The sequence below is a fragment of the Monodelphis domestica genome, chromosome 6, assembly GCF_027887165.1.
Source record: "Monodelphis domestica isolate mMonDom1 chromosome 6, mMonDom1.pri, whole genome shotgun sequence".
Lineage (NCBI taxonomy): Eukaryota > Metazoa > Chordata > Mammalia > Didelphimorphia > Didelphidae > Monodelphis > Monodelphis domestica.
In genome coordinates this window covers 103,952,841-103,977,315 of record NC_077232.1, presented here as the reverse complement: position 1 = coordinate 103,977,315, position 24,475 = coordinate 103,952,841, and the positions used below count along the sequence as shown (strand labels likewise).

Here is a 24,475-nt window from a genome sequence, read left to right as displayed (position 1 = left end):
AATATAGTGAGAAAACGTCAGGAGGTAGAATAAGGAGACTTGGATTTGAATCCTGACTCAGAATTACTGTTGCTGGACTGGATGACTGTTGCTGTTGTTCAGTCCTGTCCATCTTCCTCACCCCATGTCCTTAGTGTTTCCTTGGCAAGGATACTGAGGGTGGTTGGCCATTTTCTTTTCCAGTCGATTCAGGCAAAGAAAGTTTCAGTGACTTCTCTGGGGTCAAACAGATACCAAGTGTCTGAGACTAGATTTGAACTCAGTTCTTCCTGAATCCAGATCCAGAGCTCTATCTACTGAGATACCTACCTGCCTCCTTATCAAGTACTGCCATATTAATCAGGTAGGTATCTTTAGGGAGCGAGCTGGATTCATTGACTGCTTAGGTCCCTTCTAACTTTCAAATTCTGTGATTATCTTTTGAAATCTCTGGGGGCTAGACTTGAGGCAGAGGAATAAAATCTCCTTTCTACTATTCGCTCAGCAACATGAACAACTATCAGTAACCATCACTGCACTGCCACACCATTCCACTGATGTGAAAGGAGGGAAAGAGAGATCTCCAGAATAATTTATACTCACTCCAAAGCAAAGGAGAGGAATGAAAGAAACCAATGAGGGGAAATAAAGAAGTGAAGATATGGGCCACTACTTTTCTCTCCCTCCCACACTCGATTTCTTTACTTCAGGTACTAACAAGTGATTAAACATACCTCACTTGGTCACGCCTGAACTACTGAAGAAACAATTTTTCTTTTCTTGAGTCTTGGCAGGTTTGAGAATGAACTCAGAGATTTAGCACGTTCTAAAGATAAGGTTCACCTCTGCCTGGGCTATAAATGGACTACCTGAATAGAAGCAACCAACAATATTTTCCTTGTTCAAAGGGCAGAGCAGATCTATGACCTAGGTGTCAAGAGGGGTCAGGCTTGTAAATGCAGAGTCTCCTTCAAAGGAAATGGTAATAGCTAGAATTACTAGGAAGTTGCCTCAATTTTCCTCTATACATGTTCGATGTAGGCATATGCTTATCCATGCAGCCCATGGACAGCTTTTGGAAAGGGAAACATTCTGATGGCAAGAATGCCAGACCCAGAACAAAAAAATAACTAAGTTCAAATCCAGACTCACATACATACTATATGTATGACCCTGCTCAATGCATTTAACCTTGTTCTCTTCAGTTTTTCTCATTTAGAAAATAGCAATAACAGCACCTACCTCTTAAAGTAGATATTAGGATCAAATGAGGTAATAATTATAAAGTGCTTAGCATAGTGCCTGGCATATAATAAATATTAGATACATGTTAGATGTTAAAATTGCATTATCATTATAATTATTTCCTGGATAATAATGTGATCATTTCCTTGGTAGTTGTCTTGAAAGTAATTCCAAGTGTGAAAGTTCCAGAGTTTGAGACTCTGGATATGTAGCCTTCTAGAGAGAAAAAAGGGTTTTTTTTTAAAACAGTATGCTTTCTGGGGAAAGAGAGGATCAGAGATGTGTCTCCAGGGGCTGAAGAAGTGAAGAGGACTTGTGACTCAAGGAAGCAAGAGACCTGGACTTTACTTAGACTTCTGTCATTACAGAGCATGATTCAGATGGAGCAGGTCTGACGGGAAGGAGTATTTCTTTTGCATCAGTCCCAGATGACTGCCTTCTGGGAAATTTATGTCCTATATGAGTGTCTTACAGGTTTTATATAAATGTTTATGAGCAATCCCCTGAGTCCTTTGAGCATCTAATGTGTTTTCTGTATCTTTTTTATGGGATCCTGTAAGTTCTTTACATCATCTGCTTTTTCTGTAAGGCTGAAAAATTATTCCACAACCCTCAAACAAACAACAAACAAGTTACAGGTAGGAATGGTAGGGGCAGTACACTTGTCAGGTAACAGAAAGGAGAGGGAGAGAAGGAAAAATTAGCAAATGGGATATACTAGGAAACAATAGGAGGGTGGATGGCAGACACAATAGCAAGGAATGGACAAAGGCATCAGACAATGGCCATGACATTGGCTTTACTGTTATTTTCTATTCAGAAATTCTACTAAATATCACGAATATATTTGCAGACCTGGTTTCAGGTTTTAAGTAAAATTTGGTTAATGGGATGAAATTATAAATGGGTAGTCAACTATCAAATTAGAGAAAGATGAGTTTGGATTATATGAGGTTTCAGGAAAAAGGAAGAAAAATGCATAGGAGCATAGATTTAGATCTAGAAGGCACTTTAGAATCTTCTGGGTTTGAAACCTTCATGTCATAGGTATGGAAACAGAGACCCAGTTTACATGACCTTAGCCACAGAGTGAATAAATTAGTCTTGGATTCAAATAGATCAATAGATCCTCTGACTTCCATTTTTAGCACATTTTCAAATATATCACACAAGTAATTAATTGTTGTGTAGAGGTTGAAAAGTAGAAAAAGTTTTGTGACTATAGGTTCACTTCTCCTCTACACCCATAGCCATGCTCTCTCCCTTCTGTCCATTAATTCCATCATTTCTCCACTTGTATTTTGCCCTCTATGCCTAGAACTACACTGGGTACTGATTACCAACTGGTCCTATCTTCTTAGAATCCATATCTCCCCTTTTCTTCTCTGCCACTTCCAGGCCATGCTCATTTTTTTTCTTTCTAGCCCTCTTAACACTTCCTCCTTTAGAATGCAAACTCCTTGAGGGGAGGCACTGTTATCTATGTTTATATTTAGAGCCATAGCACTGCTTAATCAATACTTTAGGTATTTAAAGGGATAAAGAATGGTGCCCTACTTTGTTTAATAGATGAAGAACAAAGGTCCAGAAGTTTAAGTAAAGTGCCCCATTCCATATGGATAGTACCTGTCAAGAATCTAGATTTAACCTCAGGTCCTGTGAGGCAAAGTTTAGGGTTCTTTTGACTATACTAACCAGCTTCCCAAATAGAATTATTCTCAAGTAGAATAAAAATCGTTTTCTAATATATAAATTACTGTTTAAAAATTTTACAAATTGTAAAGACAGAAAATACTTCTTATAAAATAAAACTACATTAAATAATCATAAGGTGACAATGCTAGAGTGATAACATATTTTTTCCTTTTTAGACATTAAAAGTATCAGACGCAGATGTTTATCATGGTAGATGGATTCTTTATGAAAGACTTCTTGAAAGATATGGATGAGAATCATAGAAGATGAGAAAATAGTGAATGATTACACCTTGGACTGGTTGAGAAAATACTTAAAACAATGATACCACAGATTTGACCAAGTATATAAACATGGTGGAGAAAAGATATTCACTTTAAAATGCATAGTTAGACCACATCTAGAGACATCAAAACTTTTGCAGGAAGAAGGAATTTCTTTCACATAACTGTGACAAGGCTGGAAATTACAGATGAGTAATGATTAAAGCTGAAGCTTCAACTTTTTGTATCATGGACCCTTGGCAGTCTGATAAAGCCAATGGTCTCCTTTTTAGATTGATACTTTTGAATGCATACAAAATATAGATTATAATGAAAACCATTTATTTTGAAATATAATTCATTATTATTCAAGATATTATAAAAAGTTTCCTGACATGAGGTTAAGAAATTTTGGATTAAATGAATTAGAGATAGTTACTTGTAATTAAAAGGTTAAAGGGGGAGAGAACAAGATTAGTATCTTCAAATATTTGGAAGGTTATCATCTGTAAGAGGGATTAGATTTATTCTGACTATTTATTAAAACTGTTGAATTTGGTGGCCTTAAAAGGAAGGAACTTTCTTTAACTATAAATATTCAAACAGGCTTGTTGCTTATTAGAGATGTAGGAGAAGGGATTTATGTATTAGGTGGGCAGTTGACTATGTCTTATGAAGTCCTTTTCAGCTTTAAGGTCTCATGTTTCTACATAAATACATACTGGCATTCTATTCATGTCTGTATTTATTAACATAGTATATAATCTTAGCTTTGTAAAATTTGGATAATGTATGCTTCTAATCAAATAAATAAATATTTCCTATTGAAATTTAGTGATTTATAGATAATATTCCTTAAGGTCCCACTGATTCTTTTATGATCTATTGCATATCATCTTTTTTTTTTTACTATTATTGTTGTATATTTTAGCACTGCCATTCCTGCTGATTCTTTTAACAAAGGTTGATAAATATACCATCTCATTGTTAAATCAAAATGGAGATGTTTCACAAGACCAAGAGCAAGGATAGCACAAGTGTAAAGTGTTCGAACAGCTGGAAATCACAAATTTATGACAGCATGCAGAGAAAAGTTTTAAAGCTAAATGAAAATGTTTCTACAAACAAATGATCTTAAACAATAGAATAATTTTAAACCTTTTATCAAACTATATTCAGTTTAGCCCAATTTTTCTGAAGTCTAAATGGAAACATACATTTTAAGTCTGACAAAGAATTGTGAATAAATTTAGAAATCTAAAAGTAAAAAACTACCAAATACTCACAGAAGCTGTAAGGAAAATAGTCCTTCGAACAGGCTTTTTGGAAGTTCTGTAATTTTATTTCCATAGAGGACACTATGAAAAAAAGTTAATGATTAGAAAAATCAGAAAGTACCAAACATTGAATATGGGCCCATCGTCTTGAAATTGATATCATTGCAACACATCAAGACGTATTACAAACAATATAAAAACCTGATGACCAGCTCTGACTCTCTTGATCATAAAACTCTCTTTATCTCTTCAGAGTTTTCTCATTTGTAAAATGGGGATGATAATGCTTATTTCCTTTACCAGAAAAGATTGTTGTGGGGATAAGATATTGTGTTTGAAAACAGGATGAAAGCTATGTTAAATGAGAATATTTAGAAGGATATCTATTAGTGAATAGATTTCAAAAATCGATATCCTCAAAGAGAATCTACACATTTTATAGTGATCTGACTACTATTTGTCACTGCTTTTCATTTGCAGGCTAAAACAGAATACAAACATCTTTTTGACACATTTTGCAGTGATCTAACCACCATTTATCATTGCTATTCACTTATTGGCTAAAATGGAATACAAGCATATTTTCAGTAAATATGTCCAGATTTCTTAAAACCATTCCTATTAAGATGCCAAAAGTGTCCAAAAGAAAAAAGAAATGAGAGTAGACTTTTTTTTAATGGTGTGTTGACTTTCCTTTGGTATATGATGCCTGATTTCTTTTAAATCTAAGACACTGCAGTTTCATAACTATGTTTATGAAGTCTAATGAATTGTCTCTTAACTTAATATGAAGGACCATTAATCTGATGTTAAGGAAAAAGTAGTTGTGCAAAGGGAAGTCTCTCTTTAATTTCTAGGAGCATTGCTACAAGGGAATTGGCAGGAAAAAGTGAAGCTTTCAAGTGGAGAAAACAATGTCTATGAAAATGGTAAGATGGAAATAAAGAGGTTGTAATAGGTACAACTCTAGACCCTGCTTAATCTATTTTTCTAAGTTGACAGCATGCAGGCTTACCTTCCTGCTTCCAGTGTGGCATTAACAGTATTACCAGCCTAATGTCTGAGCTCCCCCAGCACTGACTTTCTTTATGTTACTTCCATCTCAAAGCCTTCCTAATATATGGCTTCCTTTTGAGGACCAAGTACAAACTTTTCTAAATGGTTTCAGAGCTCCTCAACCATCCCCTTTTCCTCAAAATTTGTTTTCACTTCACCTATCCTGCTCTTCTACTACTCTTCATCATGTACTCTCTGCTCTAATCAGACCAGGTCACCCACCTCACTGTTCCCATGGTTAGATTTATATCTGTCATAAAAGTATCAACTTAACTACTATAAGAGAGACATTATTACTAGAGGCTGGCCATCACATAATGACTTTTTCACTGCAACACATTAAAGCATCACCAATGACCCAGATGGGTTTAGAATCCAAAAGACTAGAGGGAGTTTTGTCCCTGATGAAGTCACAGATTCAGTACTGAAATCAAAGCATATAGATTTATATACCAGCATACACAGCATACATATATCCTTACTGCCACTCTATAAGTGATACAAATGTCACTCCATGTTTATTTTATGCATATACAGACATGTACATCAAAAGACCACATGCCTTTGGGTACGTGTATAGTTGTAAAAATATATATGTTGTTGTTTTGTCATTTCAGTCATGTCTGACTCTTTATGACCCCATTTGGAATTTTCTTGGCAAAAATTTTGGAGTGGCTTGCCATTTCCTTTTCTAGGACTTATTCAGGGACTACAAAGATAGTGTCTGAGGTGGGATTTGAGCTTAGGACTTCCAGATTCGAGGCTCAGTGTTCAGTGGCCCAGCCAGCTGCCCCCCCATCCCCACTTTCAGGACCATTTCTCTGGGTCTTAAAGCTACAAAGGGAATATAACTCTGAAACCTTTCCCCTTACAGCATGGTGGCAAGAGAGAGCATCCCCCAGTTCTCCCAGATATAAATGAAACAGAGATGGCCAGAGCTGACTGAAACCTTTCTGAAGATGCTGACAGTTCTGGCTATGTCCTGAAGAAGACTTCTCAACCCTGTGGCTACCTATAGAATGTCCTTGCATGCTCCAATCCCCCCTTTACTTATAAAGAGGCAATATGGTATGTCTAGATATGGCCTCAGGGACAAGTATACCTAGGGTTCAGTTCTGTTTCTGATATGTACTATGTAATTCTGGGTCAACCACTTAGGCTCCCACTACTCCAGGCAACTCTCTAATGCAAAAACCTGAAGAGAAGATGCCAACCTGAAATTTTAGAGGGAGTTTCCTCATCCTCATCAGTGAAATTCCAAGTCATGTTCCTGTCCCTTTTAGCATTTACAATAAATGACTTGAACTTTTGGGTCTGTTTTCCTAATTAAACTGAATCCTTTTTGTAAAAATCCATCATAAAATTTACCTAGTAAATTTTCCTACTTGGTAGAGGTAGAATATATAATGCTAAGACTAAATCATCTACCCCCACTTGATCCTCAGGAGTTGCAGTCCATTCCTCTTCTGTACAGCAAAAATATCAGTCTCTAGAACTTTTTCACATTGAAGGAGAATAACATCTCTGGTAGTGAGGTGAGTATAGTATACTTCATCCCAATAATTCCTACATTAAAAAATGACTGGCAATAAATGTTTTACTTTGACCTTCCAATTCCACTCCTATTGCCCAACCTTCTGGAACTAATTCTCTTTCTATAAACCTCCTATTTCTAAAGACTGATTCTTGGATATATTTGGCTACTGGACACACCCTCCAAGCTTTTCCAGCTAGAAGCTATACTTTATTATCACAACCTCTGGCATTCCAGTATTACCTCCATAAAATAAGGCATTAGAAGATGTGTGTGAATGTGGGTGTATGTGTGTGTGTGTATGTGTGTGTGTTGGCCATGTGTAATGTTACCTGGAGGAAAATGGAAAAATAATTGTGTAAGTGTCTTTAGGTTAGTAACAACCTTTGCATGAAGACAAAGAAGGTAGGATTCTAAAATGTTATAGAGATCCATAAGGAAACATATGTTCAATTTCAGAGAAATAGATATTAAAGATTCAAAAAGAACTATGAAATTGTTTTCTTTTCTCAATCTTTACTCACAGAAATGACATCATGCTGTATTATGTTGGCAGTAACAGAACATATGAATATACTAACAAAACTGGAGCAAAAGTCAATTAACAAAAGCATACACAAAAAAAGAGAAAGAAATCTGAGAGTGTTAAGAGATGTAAATATGGAAGATAGATTGGTGAAATCATGAAATGCTCTGCACAATTTCCCAAATGCTTTCTAGCACACTCTATTTCTCCTATCAAATTGAAGACCCAGCTCATTGTTCATCTTCAGTTTGTGTCTGAGCATCCTCGGCTATCACATACAAAAGGAAAAGAAAAATGTAATAAAGCTGGATTAAAAAATTCCATTTACAAATGTAGTATTTCTTTCTTTCATTCTTTTTTAAACTAGTATTGTTAAACTGTAATCTTAAATTGAACTGGTAAGATAAATTACTATATTTCCACAAAATCAAAGTGATAAATTAAGTCAAGCCTAAAAGAAGCTTCTAGGAAATAAAAATAAGATTATACAAAATGAAATTTGTTATATAACTCTAGTATTAGATTTCTTACCTCCATATTAAATGCTGATAATATTTACTATGAAGGAATGATGACATTTTGAAAATCTGGTAAATATTCATCTAGTTTTTAAGAATTTTATTAATCCATTTAAAAAGCAAATCGCTAAACCCTTAAGGTGGCATAATAAATGAAGATTCCAATGTTGGCTCAGATCATCACAACTATGTTCTTTAAATTTATAGGTGGCTTCTCTCCAAGGAACATGGAACACATTTAAAATAACATCTATCCTGTCTACAACTACTAACTACTTGATTCTGCCTTTTTGCTTACTACATACTTTTTTTTTTTAACATAAAACCTTCCCTCCTCCAAATACTTTGCAATTGACCTTACTCCTCACTCCAGGTACATACCACATTTTGAGTTGGAAATATAACATTTTCTTTTTCCAAATTCTGTCTCTCTTTCAACTGCTACTGTCAACAGCAATAAGCCAAATAGTAAATTCGAAGCAACTACGCTATGCTTTCTTGAGACTAGATCATCAGGTCAGCTTGGTTTAGTATTCCTGAATACTCATGTGAACACCTGAAAATAATTATTTTCCTCTTTACTCTAAAAATGGAAATAACTTTTCCAAAATGTCACAATAATCTCTACTGTGAGGTTAGTCTAAAGTAAAGTATTCTATTGGTGATTGATGATAGTTCATTAAGGCTCTGGGGTAACAGAGTAAATTACTACCTTTTATTAATATCCTTTGAAATTTTAATTAGTTCTATAGATTTATTTCCATAAAACCTTTTTATTTTTCTTTTATAAAATATATTTTATTAATATATTTGTTTTTACAGCACTGAAAATATTTACTATATCCCCTCTTCTCCTTCCCAGAGAATCACAACTCTAATAATTTTAAAGTCATCTATTCTTTAATACTGAAGCAGCAACTCTGGTAAATTATACAATTAATTTTAATTTCAACCTTTAAAGTTTAGATTTTTTAAAAATCAAGTTTAGGTTTTTTAGGTTTACTTTTTACTGTGGAATTTGGAGGTTCCTGCAAAATGAAAAGGAATGATTTGTGATTATGAAACTTGTTTTCAAGGACTTCATCTTTCATCAGAAAGTCTCTTTGTTACTCAAAAGCTGCTGCTTTGGATTTAATCTTTGAGAGACGAGTGACCTCTTTCAGAAATGCCTTAAAGTTATGAAGTCCGTGATAAAGATTTTTGGGGAATTGATGGGCCTATTACTTTTCACCACTCCACCTCCACTTTTATTAAAGAGGTTTTACCTCAAAAAGATGCTTCTCTTTGGTAGTCATTATCAAGGTCATGGCTAGTAGAGGACTTTCAATGAATGATTCTTCCTTCTATCTTGGAAGTAAAATGTCTTGTGAGAAAATGGGAATAGTATGTAGATGTAAAAAGATGTTACATTTCTTAACACCCACTTAAAATATCGAACTGTATTTTTTCTTTTGAAATGTTCAAATAAAAAATTTTGTACCATTGTACCTACTCCGGGCACAAAGAAAAGAGACACAGATTAAATCAGTATTTATTCAACATTTCATATTATTAAATATTAAATGTGAAAATACTTACAGTGAGTTCAGTGACCGCAGGCCATGGAAAGCATCTGGTGCAATTTCTGAGATTTGATTATTGCTCAGGTCACTAAAATGAGAAATCAGTTTATGTGATATTAATTCAACCTGATTCTCTAAAAAGTAACAAGAAAAATAGAATGGCTTATGTGAACAAAGGACAAAAATTTACCAATAAAATATTTATTTGGCATTTTTAGAAAAAGTTCAAACTTGTTCCTTATACTATTCTAAGTGTAAAAGGTCACAGGACACTACAGAAATTAAAATAAATTGCGTGAAGCTTGTGTTTCAAAATAAGTATAGAATGTGCCCAAAGATCCTGTTTTTGAAAAGAGAGAACCTTGGAAATTTTCATTTCAAATATTCACATTAATGAAAAATCATTCATTAATCATGGATTACTAAAAATCCATGTTAAATGAAACAATGCTAATATTAATGAACCAGGAATATCCAAAGAGAAAGCTAGCAATCTGTCATGTTAGTGAATAATGAAGCTGCCAAACTGTCTTAAATATCCATACCTATATGGATTCCTTTATATAAACATGAACTATTTTTAAAAAGATACATAGAAATTGTAAAAAATTCCAAAGCATTTTCTAACTCACATTCTTCGAAGCTTTTTATATGATGAGAAAGCTCCAGGAGGGATGACCTTGATTGAATTTTGTTCTAAACGTCTATAATGATAAAAGAAAAAGAAAATAATGTTAAAGTTGGACAAAGTTTTAAATATATATAATTCATGTCCAGATTCCTAAGAAGAAGCCAAATTTATGATCACTATAAATGCTATCATACTCCTTTCCCAGAGAGCCTTTAGAGATTTTAGGACTTAATAGCATTTATGCAACATTTTTGAGGGTGGAGCGATCAGATAAGACATCATGAAGAAACTAGCTGTTGAAGAATATATGGGATGGTAATAAACAAGTGGATGAGTTAAGGTAGAAAACTGCAAATAATTTGTGTCCATATAGAAAAGGTAACTTTAAAATTCATCATTTAATTCTATATTCAATTTTTCTTTAAAAAATAATTGGTATATGTATAAATTTTTAAAGTAAAAGCTTCTAAAAATCTGAGAATCACTGTCCCTAATGTTGTGGTTGTTCTTTTGATTTTTTCCTCTTCTGTTCTACTCCTCTGTAGACCAGCACAATAAAATTTACTAAGTGCTGAAGTCAAATCACAAGTGAAGTGCATAAAAGAAATTAGAAGAAATCATATTGTCTATTATTCTTTTATCTCAGAAGGGCAGAGATTCTCCTAAAAACTTTATCTTAGAGATATACAGAAGGTAGGAAATAGATCTCTTCTCTTTATTGGGATTGCAATTTCTTTTGGAAAGATTTGTTTTTGGTCTCACTTCCATCACAAATGCTGTGGCTTCAGCCATTTTTCCTTCCTTTTCTAGGTCTAAGCAAGTATTATAACAGGATTAAAGAATCATTGGTTAGACGAAGAAACTGAGGTCCAGGGAGGTAAATGACATATTTAGGTAATATCCAGCAGCGTAAGAAGCAACATTTGAACTAAGGTTCTCTGCTTCTTGAAGCAGAGCTCCTTCTACTAAGCCAAGCTGCTTCTTTGCAATAGCTTGCTATCTTTAACCACATCTTAATAGTACATAATTTCTGTACTGCCTATGCTATTCCATGGATTTTTAATAATCAATCTTCTATTCTTCTAACTATATTTTTCTTAGATATCATTTTCCAGGTTTTCCGTGACAATTTAAGCCCATACTGAAAAGCATTTCTCAGTTTCTTCTGCATTTCTAATCAAAATCAAACAAATCTGTATGTAAATTCTCCCTCTACTCTTAGTTCATAAGCTTCTTGATAGTATGTATGGATATAACACTGAAGGGCTCAATAAAACTTGTCTGTTTGATGATATTTTAAAGTTCAAATGCATGACCATAGAGGTTGCTTAAGTATCTTATTAATTTCATTCAATCAAACAAAGATTTATTAAGTCCTCCACATTATGACTAAGAATGAAAAGCAAAACAAAAGAAAGTTAACATCCCATGAAATCAATGACATCTACCTTCCTATGAAAAGAGATGACATGTACAAGATAAGGAAACATTAGATAATTTGAGGAAAGAGAGAACACTACTACCTAGACAGACTAGGAAAAACTTGCTGTGGAAGCTGTCATCTCAGCTGAGCCTTGAATTAAGTTAAGGAATCAAGGAGGCAAAGGTAAGGGAAAAAATCAATTTTGGGAAGTGGGGTGACAAAAAAATTCAGAAAAGCATGTAGGTGGCAGATGGAATGGAAAATTCAGGGAATAGTGAGGAAACCAATTTGGAGGCTATTTCAATCAATCAGGTGGGAGCTGATGAGAGCTTGAACAAATATAATGGAGAGAAAGGCACATATGTGACGACTGTAAAATGAACCATAGTATGGTCAATCTAGTGTTTTCAGATAGTCTAATGACTAAAATGGGTTGTCTCATTTTGTTGCCAAGTTCTGTTGGTTCTGTTTTAATAGAATCTCTCACAACCATCTCATCCTCTTCATTCCTGTAGCCACAGACCTCACAAGCTAATTACCTCTGAAGTGGAACACTCCTAGATAGTTTACCAGCCATAGTCTTTCCCCTTTCCAATCCATTTTCCACTGTCAAAATAATTTTTAATGTATAGGATTGATTGTGTCACTTTCATACTTAAGAAGTTTCAGTGGTTGACCCTCAGAATTCAATTAAATAGAAACATTATCTTGGCAAACAAATCATTCACCATCTACCCCTAATATACTTTCCACACACTCTACATTCAAGATAAATTAGACAACTATTCTCTGATCTTGTCCTACACCCTCCCACCAACTGTGTGCTTTTATAGATGGTTTACCTTGCCTGGAATACACTTCCTCCTCATATTTACCCATTGAAATTCTTTCCTTTATTTAAAGTCTAATTCATGTGCTAATTGTCCTGTGAAGCTTTTCTTGATTCTGTTACATGACACTGATCTCTTCCTTCTTAAGTTTTCCTATACCTACATTGTCAGAATCTTTCATTTACTCCTTTACATTCTGATTTTCACCATATTTATTTGTGTGTTGGTCATATCCTACTCACTGGAACATAAATGTCTGGATGGCAGGAACTGTGTAGTTTTACTCCCATACAAGAGTGCCAGTCATCTATAGTAAATACTTTATAAATGTTTCTTGATTTTTGATTAGTTCATCTACCTACAAAAATGGATGAAACTACCAAAACCAATTCCTATGTCACTGATCTCTTAGCAACATTTAGTAGAAACAGCCAAAAATCTGCTTTCAAGGAATTTTGGATGATTCTCTTCAAAAATCTTTTCAAGCAAGTGGTAACTAAAAATCACACTAAAGGGGGCAGCTGGGTAGCTCAGTGGATTGAAAACCAGGCATAGAGATGGGAGGTCCTGGGTTCAAATCTGGCCTCAGATACTTCCCAGCTCTGTGACCCTGGGCAAGTCACTTGACCCCCATTGCCTAGCCCTAGAAGAGTGGTAACACTCTTCTGCCTTGGAGCCAATACACAGTATCGACTCCAAGGCAGAAGGTAAGGGCTTAAAAAACACACACACACACACACACACACACACTAAAATTTCTTACCAATAGAAGTCAAAGAAATCTATTCAACTGTGGGTACAACTTATGGTACTTGCCCTGTGTAAAAAAATTCCTATCTATGGCTCTGATAACATTAATTTTCTTTTATCATTACATCCAAACAATAACAAAAAGAGAATTGAAATAATCTTAAAAGACACCAACTTAGAAATTCTGGGAATTTCATGGACAAACGAATTACCATCTTTTTGCAACAGTTATGTGAGGGATATTTTGAAAGTTTATGGCTTTATACAGACTTCAGGTGGGTAATCATGAATTCAGCATAAAAATGCTGGACAAAAGGAATTTTCTATTCAGGATATTTGTTTTGTTTCTGGTGAAATTTTCTCCATGAGAAACAGGTTGTAAAATGATAATTCCATGAACCACTGGAAATTTTCCCATGATTATGAAGGTACCTAAGGATTCAGAAATTGCCCCAGGAGACAAGAAATTTTACTTAATAATGTGAAAATCTGGACTTATGCACCTGGGTTATTTATGTATGTCTTATAAAGCAGCAAAAAAACATAGAGAAACTTCTAAAGCTCTAATTACATACAGTACTGAGATTTGGATCATTTTACAGTTACATATTTTGCTAGTTTAAATGGAATTCATAGGGGCATATGGTTTTTAGCTTGGCTATGCCTGAAATTATTTTTAAGAGTTATTTTCATCTATTTAGTTCATTATAAAAATTAAAAAGAACAACAATGAGCCATACTATAGTTGGAAAGGTTTTGTTGTCATAGGACTTAAAAGCTAAAGCGTTTAGTGATTCTATATCACTGACAACTTTTATTAGTCTTTCAAATAAACAACTTTTCAAAATCGATGGATTGCTAGATCACCCTTTTTTCTTCTTTTACAGTGCAATAAAGTTACCCTGATCTTTGCTATATTTCTCATTCAAGTTAACATAATATTAAGATGAAGGTAACCAATAAGTCAGAAATATCTTCAAGGAAGTTACTTTCACTATTTCAATCCTAAATCTGGTCAAATGGTGAGAGCAAAGAGGAGCCAGCCTATTTCCTTGGGGTACCATAGAACCATGAGAGGAGACATAGCAGGCTTGGCCATGAGAGAATAGGGTCTGAGTGTATATGTAATAGATCCTTTGTTCAAAGGCGTGCATATTTTGAAAAGAGGAAAAAATATGTGATCATTGACAGATACTAAGCAAAATATTTTGAAGAGTATTAAGAGAATTAGCTTTTCCCTTTTACTGCACAGTTCATAGACAAATATACTGCTCTGGGATAAACTCTTAAGGCCTGTTGTATAAAAGGTTTTACTAACAGAGGAAAAATATAAATATCTATTTGATTAACTAATACCAGTGTAAACATCTCATTTCATAAGACAGCCTACCATAAAATGGAGAAGGTAATGGTGAATCAATTTATATAAATATAGAAGTAAAACCGTTGGGTATTCCACTTTGTTCACAAAGGAAGCAAAGCAAATTCATGTTTTCCAGCTCTGTTATCCTCTAATCTTCTGCCTTATCTGCCTAGAATCTGCTGAATTTCTGAGTGCAAATTTGTATCCATCCTTCCGTGAAAAATCTAATTAAATACATGCCAGGGTCACTAAAACCAATAGAGTAATGTCTAAAATAAATTTGCATGCTTCTGACAAAATCCACCATAATTAAAAGCCTCATGTGTGCTATTCCTTCATGGAAGTTTTAATATTTTGAGTTTTTAGATGAACATGAATTTAGTTAACTGAGCAAAGGGAAAAAAAGGGAAAGGTGCTCATAAATTGGCCACTACAATATCATCTCATGTGGCAATGGACATAGGATTTTCATCCTATTGATATATTAAGGTGAGTTTCAAAAAACATTTTATCATAATGTACCTATAAAATAACAAAGAAGTGGCTTCAGTTTCTTCTTGAAAATAATGAAATTTTAGATAAAAATTATATAATATATGATCATGGAAAGACTTTGGTAAAAAATCAAATTTGATAAAATAAAATTCCTTCAAAATAATCTAGGAAAGATAATACTCTTATTTCCACGTGCACTCCCACACCATTTCTCACAGATACACCCACCTCTCAACTTTTTTTTTTTTAATTTTTGGATTATACTTGTTACTAATTTCAGGTTTTTTTAAAATAATGAAGTAAAACTAATTTAGATCAGTTTCTATGATCTCTCCCAAAGATATTTTCATCCTTAGAGACTCTCAATAGTTATTACCAAAAATGGATTATTCTTTCCCCTTCTATTCAGGTGACAACTGGTGTTCTTCCATGTCTATATGCTTGTATTAAGAGATGTCATTATTGTGTGTAGCTCTCACTTCTAGAAGCTATTCCATTAAAAATCTCTCTTTAAACATTTGACTCTTCCCCAGTGATATAAGTACTGAGGTGTATAATATATTTAGGATTAGATATATAACTACTGGAGCTAACTGTGATAAGTTACATTTTTTATCTTTTAAGTTTAAAACTTAGGACACAATTTGGTAACCAAAGATGCTGACTAGCATTGACAAATTTCCAACACATTAGACAATTCTCATTCATTTTAAACGACTTTCAGTTCATTAGCTTTCAGTTCTGATGTATGATAGTCAATATTTTTTCTAATTAAATTGTTCTGACATACTGTATAAGATATGTTTGACATCAGATCTGTAGTAATTAAAATATACTTAGACATTCTGCATGCTATATTTCTGTTTATATGAAATGTGATAAGGAAGTCTCAGAATAAAAATCAATTGAAATTCTGAATTAGAAACTGAACATTTATGCAGGGCAAGTGTTTTCCTATCCATTTTCAATTTATTTTTATTCACAACTGAGTTATATACACGTATATATCCACATGCAGACTATCAAGATAGACTTTAATTTGAATGACCTGCATTGCTAAAAATGTGGTATTTGCTTATTTTAGAGATCGTTTTGGAAGCTTAGAAGAGTTTTCACAACACAGACAAAAAAGTGTGAGCTCTGTGATGTGTGTGTAACACACTGCACAGATGCTGATTATGCATGGCAATAAAGCTCACAGCTCTTCTCTGCATTTTCCCCATCTGCCTTTAAAGTCAATGGCAAAAACAGCTGTCAGAGAGCAGAAAATAGATTTCTGCGGGGGGATTCTCTCCAGCTTCTGAATCTCAGGAACGTCTATGTGTAGCCAACACATTTCTCATCATAGGTAACATCTGCCAGTCCTTTGAAAGGAAGGGAGCTGCAATGTTCCTTTTGCTTCAGGGAATCTCCAGGCTATTATACAAAGTATCTCTGAAGTACTTACTCTTAAGGAATGTTGCTTCTAATTTTAACGACAAAAAAACTCCACTGAAATCTGTGATATCAGCTGTACACAACACAACCAAATGTATTTTAACGTGTAATTCTTTTGAGATTTAGTCTTCAGTTGATTGTGGGCCTCATAAACACCCCTAATATTTTAGTTAATATTTGCACCCTGAATTACTTTTACAACATTGTCTACATTCTCTAAGATTACATATAGACTAATTTTTTTAATCAAGTACTTTACTGAAATAACATGTTTATTTTTTAAAATCAATTTCCTTGTTAGTTGGTTTAAAAAAATAGTTGAACATATCAGAATCTAAATTAAATTGTTTCCCAATTTTTTTTGGGGGGGGCAGCTAGTAAATAGAGGGTTTCTTAATATTAGCCTTTCCTAGAAGAGGCCAGAGCTCATGGTGTGAAGTCAAGAGCATCTGGCCTTGAATCCCAACTCTGCCAGTGCACCACCTGTATGACTGGGCAAACCACTTAGCAACTTCAGGTCAGTTTAATTATGTATGAAATAAATAACTGAAGCAGGTGACCTTTATGGTCTCTTTCAGTTATAATTTTATGATCCTATAATTTTTCTCTGCTTATGCATACACTAACATGATCACAAATATTCACACACATGCACAAATACACTTATATATGCCCTTCACATAATTTTTAACCATTAATATTGACTTTAGAGATCATATTGTCCAACTTATTTATAGGGTGAAAAATAGAGGCCCAAGAAGAAGAAATAATATGTCCAACATTACTCAACTATTCAGTGGAAAAAAATTAACTCATATCTTTAAGTGTGAGTGCTCTCTGCTAAACTGTAAATAATATTCAGAATATATATGATATCTTTTAAAAATGAAAAAAAATTTGATGAGGATCTGATATCTGTAAAAATTATTGGACATATTTTTTAGACCTTTTAGCTATGTTTGCATAGATCTATTTCATGAAATAATACTTTTCATCAAATCAACCAGTAATGACAATTGTAAATAAAATAAAATTAAATAACTACATATATCTTTTTTTACCAATTTTTTGATTGAACTGATTTAATCAATAGAATTTAATGTCTGAATTCCCTCCTTTTTTCACTGTTGAAGATGGCTCTTGCTCTATCCCATCTACAACCACACCTGGTACTTTCTTTATACCTCTTATATACTCATTAAGTATCTTCATATTTTATAGTATTGATATTTCTACATGACATTAAATTGTATTATCTTGTGAGTCTAGTTGTGAGATCATTGAAGTCACAGGGACCATATCTTAATAAAATTTTCTTCTCTCCCTAATAATAATCTGCTAAATGATCAAACTGATGAATACCCAGGATGAAAAGAAAAGCTTGTAAATTGAGGAATAATTGACATGGACAGATCCTTAATTAATTCTTGAGCTGTTCTCCTTGGTTTCCCACTGAAAATATTTTCCTAGATTGACTTACAAGAGGAGTTTCTTAATAACTTACACATTTGTCCTGATCCATTTAAAAAAAAAAACAAAGATACCCCTTCCATTTTAAATTATGATTTTTATCATTCCCCCAAAACTATTCTAGTTACTTTTATGAATAATATTCAGTAACAAATTGAACAAATTCAATATCACATTTATTTTTAATGTTCTGGCCCCTTTTCAAGTGGAATATAAGCTCCCTGATATCAAGGAATGTACCTTTTAAAAATCTTTATATCTTTAGTGCCAACACAGTATTTTGTATAAAATAGGTACTTAATAGATACTTACTAATTTAATAACTACCTCCATTTTAATAGTTTACAAAACATACTCTTTTTAACAGTTGTTTGGTGTTGCTAATTCAAGGATGAGTTGTTTCAGTAAGTTCCTTCCAATTTTTTTATTCTGCAAAACAGTGTAAGCTCTATTTAATAGATTAGATAAATCATGGTTATATTTCTATCAAGAATTAAGTGCTAGTATTAAAATCCTAGTCTCCTAAATCCAAGTGCATTGCCATTTCAACTATATCAGCCTCACTCAAATTATAAGGGGGGTAATTCCAAATCTAGAATTTCATTTTTTCCCATGCTTAAGCTGTTTTCATAATTAGTTTCCAAAATTGATTCTACATACTTTTTATTGTTATGATCCCAGAATTATGACATCTACTTTTAAAAATAGGGCTTCAATTTATTTCAAAAGACAACAAAACCTCTTGCATTCATTCAACATATTTATTATCTTGTAAGCCTACAAAGTTTTAATAGATTATAAGATTCAAAAAGGCAGAAATGATGCCTTAATTATATATGTATCTTCCTAGTCTAGATGAAGAAGATACACTTAAAAGCACTTAAATGGTCATTGAATAAATGAATTAATGAATTAGTTTTAGGTATTGTGGGGAGTATAAAAATAATAATATCTTATCCTAGTCTTCACAGAGCTTACAACTGAGTTTTGGGAAATGTATTGAATGAATGAATGTGTGCAGGTATACGTAGATTCTTTCAAAAGAATTTCACAAAGGTTATTTTTAATTATTCTCTTGTCTATATTCTTATCTTAATTTGCTTTTCACATTCTCTATTTGGACAAATAGAATCAATACTCTTTTGCTTGTTAAGAAGATTATTCAAGATATTGGGATTTATAACTAGAAGGAAACATAGAGGTCATCTAGTCCTGAGGTGTCAAAGTAGTGGTCTCCATCTCCTGCAAAACTCTCAATGCTAATAGAACCAAATTAAAATAGAAGTAGCATATGTTAAACAAATTAAATAAAAGCAGAATGAAATACATGATGTTTAAGTTATTGTTTTCTAAGTCATTATCTGGCTACTGGGGCTTTTTCTATTTAAGTTTATCACAGCTGATTTAGTGCAACACCCTCATTTTGGAAGTCATCAAAAGCCTGCTCTATATTTCCACCTAGACGATCCACAGGACATTAAAACCCTCTGCTTCCAAAAAGGAACTCATTTTTATCCCCAAACCTGTTGCTTCTAATGTTTCTTACCTCAGCTCCCCACCAGTCATCCAATCATCTTGATTTGCAAGCAGAGAATGATCTTAATTTATTTACTATCACTTGTACCTACACACTCATGTCATATCAGTTGCTAAATCTTATTGATGTTACTTCCACAAAATCTTTTAAAGCTTTCCTCCTTTGTATTTCTCATGGCTATTGCCTTATTTCAGAACCTCATGACCTTTCTCTTTATTATCTATGCCATCTCTGTTAAATGTTTCATATGTAAATGTCATTCCAATGATATGAGATAATGAGAGAATAACAAGGTAGAATTTAGAAACTGACTGAAAATAAGAAATCAGAGGAAAGAGTGAAAGAAAAAACTCTTTGAAAGAAAGAAAAGACAGAAATCTAAGACTTAGCAGTCAAAAAGCATTTCTAAGCACAATCACTGTGCTAAGATTTAGGGATAGAAAGAAAGTCAAAAACAGTTCTTGCCCTCTAGTATTTCTGCCTAATTACAGTGACAAAATGAAACAACTATATATAAACAAGATATGTAAGAGAAAATCTCAGAGTCTACCAGAAATTAGGTATAGACTAATACTTCACATATTCTGAGATAAACTCCAAATGAATATGACTCAGATATAAAAATCCCATCACATATGGAGAGGGAAATAATTCATGACCAAATAAAGATGGGATAGAGAGGTTCACAGAAGACTAAACGCACAATTTTGATTACACAAATTTTAAACATTTTTTTAAATGTACAAACAAAGCCAAAGCAGGGAAATTTAGAAGGGAAATAGCTAACTGGACAAAATATTTTTTATAACAAATTCCTTTGATAAAGGTTTCCTTTCCAACAAAAATAAAGAAGTGATTAAAAAAATTAAGAACTAGAGTTTTCCCCAAAAGTTAAGTGATCAATTATATTAATAGGTAGATTTTAAAAGAACTATAAAGGGTAATTATCCATCTAATTTCAGAGGTCAGATGATGAAGCATGGTGCTTATCTCATGAGAGAGAAGGTAAAGATTCAAGAAGCAGAATAAGAAATGCATTTTCAGACAGTCAATATGTTTATTTATTTTCCTTGATTTTGAATATTCGCTACAAAGATTTGTAAAAACTTTTCCCAGTTGAGTAGGTGGGGAAAAGGGGGTTAATGATAGGATAGTTTTAAAAAATAATAATAAAAAGAAGTCATTAAAGTATTTTTCAAAAAAATATATCATGGAAAGTCCCACATTGATCTATTATTTTATTATATATTTAATAAGAAAATCAAATTATATATAAAAGATATTCATAGTTTCTTTTCTGTAATGTTCTATTGTGCATTTGGAAAACCTCATTTTATCTGGTGTAATAAATAAAGCTGGATGAACGTTGGTCACACTAACAGAAATAATGATTTGGTCACCTCTTCCTCACTACATAATACTTCAAGCTACTTCTACCTCTATCACTTTATGAAAAATGTATATTCATCACTGAACTCCTAATCATCAAATATAATGACCTTTTATTAATCCTTGTCCTGTTTGTTTGACATTTCTATGAGACTGACCCTGCCAAAATAACCTCTTGAGCTCTCTCCACTTAGTTCCCAAGAGAACTTCCTACTCTGTATTTTTTTCCTACCTCTGGACCTACTCTTTCTTTGTATCCATTATGGGTGCCTTGTCTTCTGTCTCTCTTGCATCTCTTTAAGTTTCTTCCTTTAGTCCTCCATCTATTCTTTTTCATTACCCACTCAAGAGATTGCTTTCATTGTCACTGAAATACATATGACTCTCAAATCACTTCCTGTAAAGTTTTTCTTCTCTTTCTCTCCTGATTCCTTCTTGGGGGCTGGGGTGCGGGTTGTGAAGGGGAGAGGTAGGTAGCACTTGATAGAATACTAAGCCTGAAATCAGGAAGATCAAAATTCAAATCCAGCCTCAGGCACTTGCTGTCTGTGTGACCCTGGCAAGTAACATGATTTTGTTTGCCTCGGTTTCTTCACCTGTCAAATGAGCCAGAGAAGGAAATGACAAATCGCTCTAGTACCTTTACCAAGAAAACCACAAATGGGGTCATGAAGAAACAGACATGATTGAAACGACTGGACAACAATTTGTCAAGAATCATGGGACAGACCCTAGGGATAGACATACTAAAATGAGATAATCTCTGACCTCAAGGACCCTTTATTTCAATAGAGGGAGACAATACCTACAAAAGAGTGGAGGCTACAGAAAGGAGGATCTATCTGGGATGTGACAAGGATGGAGTCATTGGGAACTTAATTGTCACCTCCAACAATCCAATGTCTAATAACTTACAAAAACATTTTCTTTAGGACAACACATTTAGACATGTAGAAGACACATTATCTGTTTTACAGATAGGTAAATTGAAACAAACAAAGAAAAAGAGATTCACTTTATCCAAATAGAAAATGATTTAAATTGAGGTATTCTAACTATAGATCTAATGTTTCCTCCACAACACTGCCTCCTAGAGAATCTATTTTTATGCTATTTTTCTATAGTGTTATAAACACTCATTCAATCTACTTTCTTCTAAGAAGCAGAGAACTTGGCTTTTGCTTACAAACTCTCATAATATTCTCAAAAAGTATGAATCAGTCAAACCTTTTTTATCCATGTTGGGAGAAATGAGGCAAAAAGCATTTAAATTTGTTTCCTATATCACCAAGGATACCCAGTCAACACAAAGCAGGTTGTTTTTTTTTAGCATAAATGAGGATAGAATTCTTTTTATTTTCATGTTCCTGTTTGGTGAAAAGATAATAATAGAAACTATTTTTTTAACCTGAAAACTTTTTTCCCTAGTGAAATGATTTTAAATTATTTTTATATGGACTAAAAAGTTAATTATACATATATTTAATTCACATACATATTATATACATCCACACATACTTTTTTAAAAGCCCTGTCTTCTGAGGGAATATATTATATGCCCATGTTTCATACACGTTTATATGTTTTGGGAGTACAATGAATTTGATTTTTGCCAGAGTATGAAATCAAATTAATTGCTATCACATACATGTAGGTATGTAGGTATATGCAACTTATTTGAGTGACACACATTCAGAGTCATTTATAGTACTTGAGTAACTTGGGAGCCTGTTAAAAATAAATAAGAAAAATAATTGTCATCAATATCACCTGGAAAGTATAACTTATTTTTAAAATATGCTGCAATTCTCATCTAGTGATTAGTTTAGAAAATAGTAGCACTAGACCACAGAATTCTCTTTTATTCTATTTCAAAAATTGTTAGAATTATTTCAACATATTCTAGTATTGGTTTATGGTATTTTCATTAATATTGACCGTTCTTAAAGTAAAAGCAACCTCTGCAACTATCTATATTGTATTGTATTTTTACTTATTTATTCTGTTAAACATTTCCCAATTAAATTTTAAGCTGGTTCCTTCTATTACTTGTGCCAGCTAATCTTGAACCTGACACCTCTGATATAACTGATCACATTATATCAAAATAACAGAAATTTTTAGAAGGGTGTCACCTTCACAAATCTTCTGATTAGAAATAGAAAATTAATGCAAAAATTGCTAATTTGGTGAGTGTTTGCATGTTTTTTACTTTTAAAATGATTTGTTAATCATGCCTATTTTTCATAAATTCCATAATCCGCAAAGTTCAATGCATTTATTCAAAAGTTTTTATCAAATGTTCTTAAATGCCAAAGGCAAATTGAGACTAAAGCCTGAACATTCACTGAAAACATATTTCATACCAAGATAAATTTAAGGAAAAGAGAAAAAAAAACATTATTTCATTTCCATAGCTGTGTGAGCTAGCATCTTGTTTGAATATTTAGGATGGAATTTAAATTTGTTACAAAAAATTCACTGTGAAATAACAAATAAATGGAGTATATTTCAAGAATGCAAACACTGTCTTATAAATTCAGAGCCCACTAACTCTTTTGGGAAAACGGCACCTTAACTAACTGCTTAGATATTTTTAAGTGCTTACTTGGTAAATGGAAAAATGATGCCTTACTCTGGAAGTAGATATAATTATTCAATATACTCAGTACAGAATGTACATCTTCAAAGTTAATATTTAATCTGACTTACATATTGCCATCATCATATTTCATTTTTAAAGGTAACTGAGTGGACATTCTGTGGGTCAGAAAAAGGGAAAAGAATTACATATGATATTGAAGAAGGGAAGATATATTATGTAAAAGAAAAAAATAATGATAGATCAGGGAAGAACTGGTCTTGTTAAAAGAAAAGACTTCAAAGAAACAGAGGAAGAGTTAGTATAGCTTGTAGGCAGAAGTATAGTAAAGGATTTTATATTCACAATAAAATGTCTACATAGATGCCCTTGTCAAGTAGTGTCTCTGATATCCAAAAGATTTCCATGAAGATCAGACAATATTACCTAAGCTGTAGCCCCTTCATTGAAAAAGAAAAAGGAGACAAAGTAATTGTGACTAAAGGAATTTGAATTATTCAATTTAGAGAAATCTGAATTAATAAATTTCAAAGCTAATCATTGTCTTCAAATGCATCAAATAATATTGAAATGAGATTTGAATACTCTTATTCATGGTGAACTTGAAAAGGAAAAAATCTATTGAAAAGGAATCCGAAGCAGAAAATCCAAATCAAATATGACACATTTTAATTTGTATAATTTTATATTACTGAATTCCATCATTATACAAAGCCCATAAATCACCAAAAAGAGAATTATAGTACAGACCAAAGCATATGGAAGTATTTATAGAATGAAATACTTTCAAACTGTCATTATCACTTCACATATCTCTACAGCTATTCTCCCTTTCTCACAGTCTTTCCTGATTGTCCAAAGTACTTTCTTGATTCTCATTTCTGAGGAACCTT

General features: G+C 33.0%; 1 protein-coding gene across 4 annotated transcripts in view; it reads right to left on the bottom strand.

The window, feature by feature from the left end:
• The window catches only part of SLIT2 (slit guidance ligand 2), a 392,002-nt gene that overhangs the window by 119,550 nt on the left and 247,977 nt on the right, over positions 1-24,475 (bottom strand). For all 4 annotated transcript variants that reach the window (XM_007496674.3, XM_001368444.5, XM_056802468.1 and 1 more), the window contains exons 10-12: positions 10,288-10,359; positions 9,672-9,743; positions 4,469-4,540 (exon numbers count right to left, since the gene is read on the bottom strand). In XM_007496674.3, the coding sequence (XP_007496736.1) occupies positions 4,469-4,540; positions 9,672-9,743; positions 10,288-10,359 (216 nt within the window). The remainder of the gene's footprint in view (positions 1-4,468; positions 4,541-9,671; positions 9,744-10,287; positions 10,360-24,475) is intronic.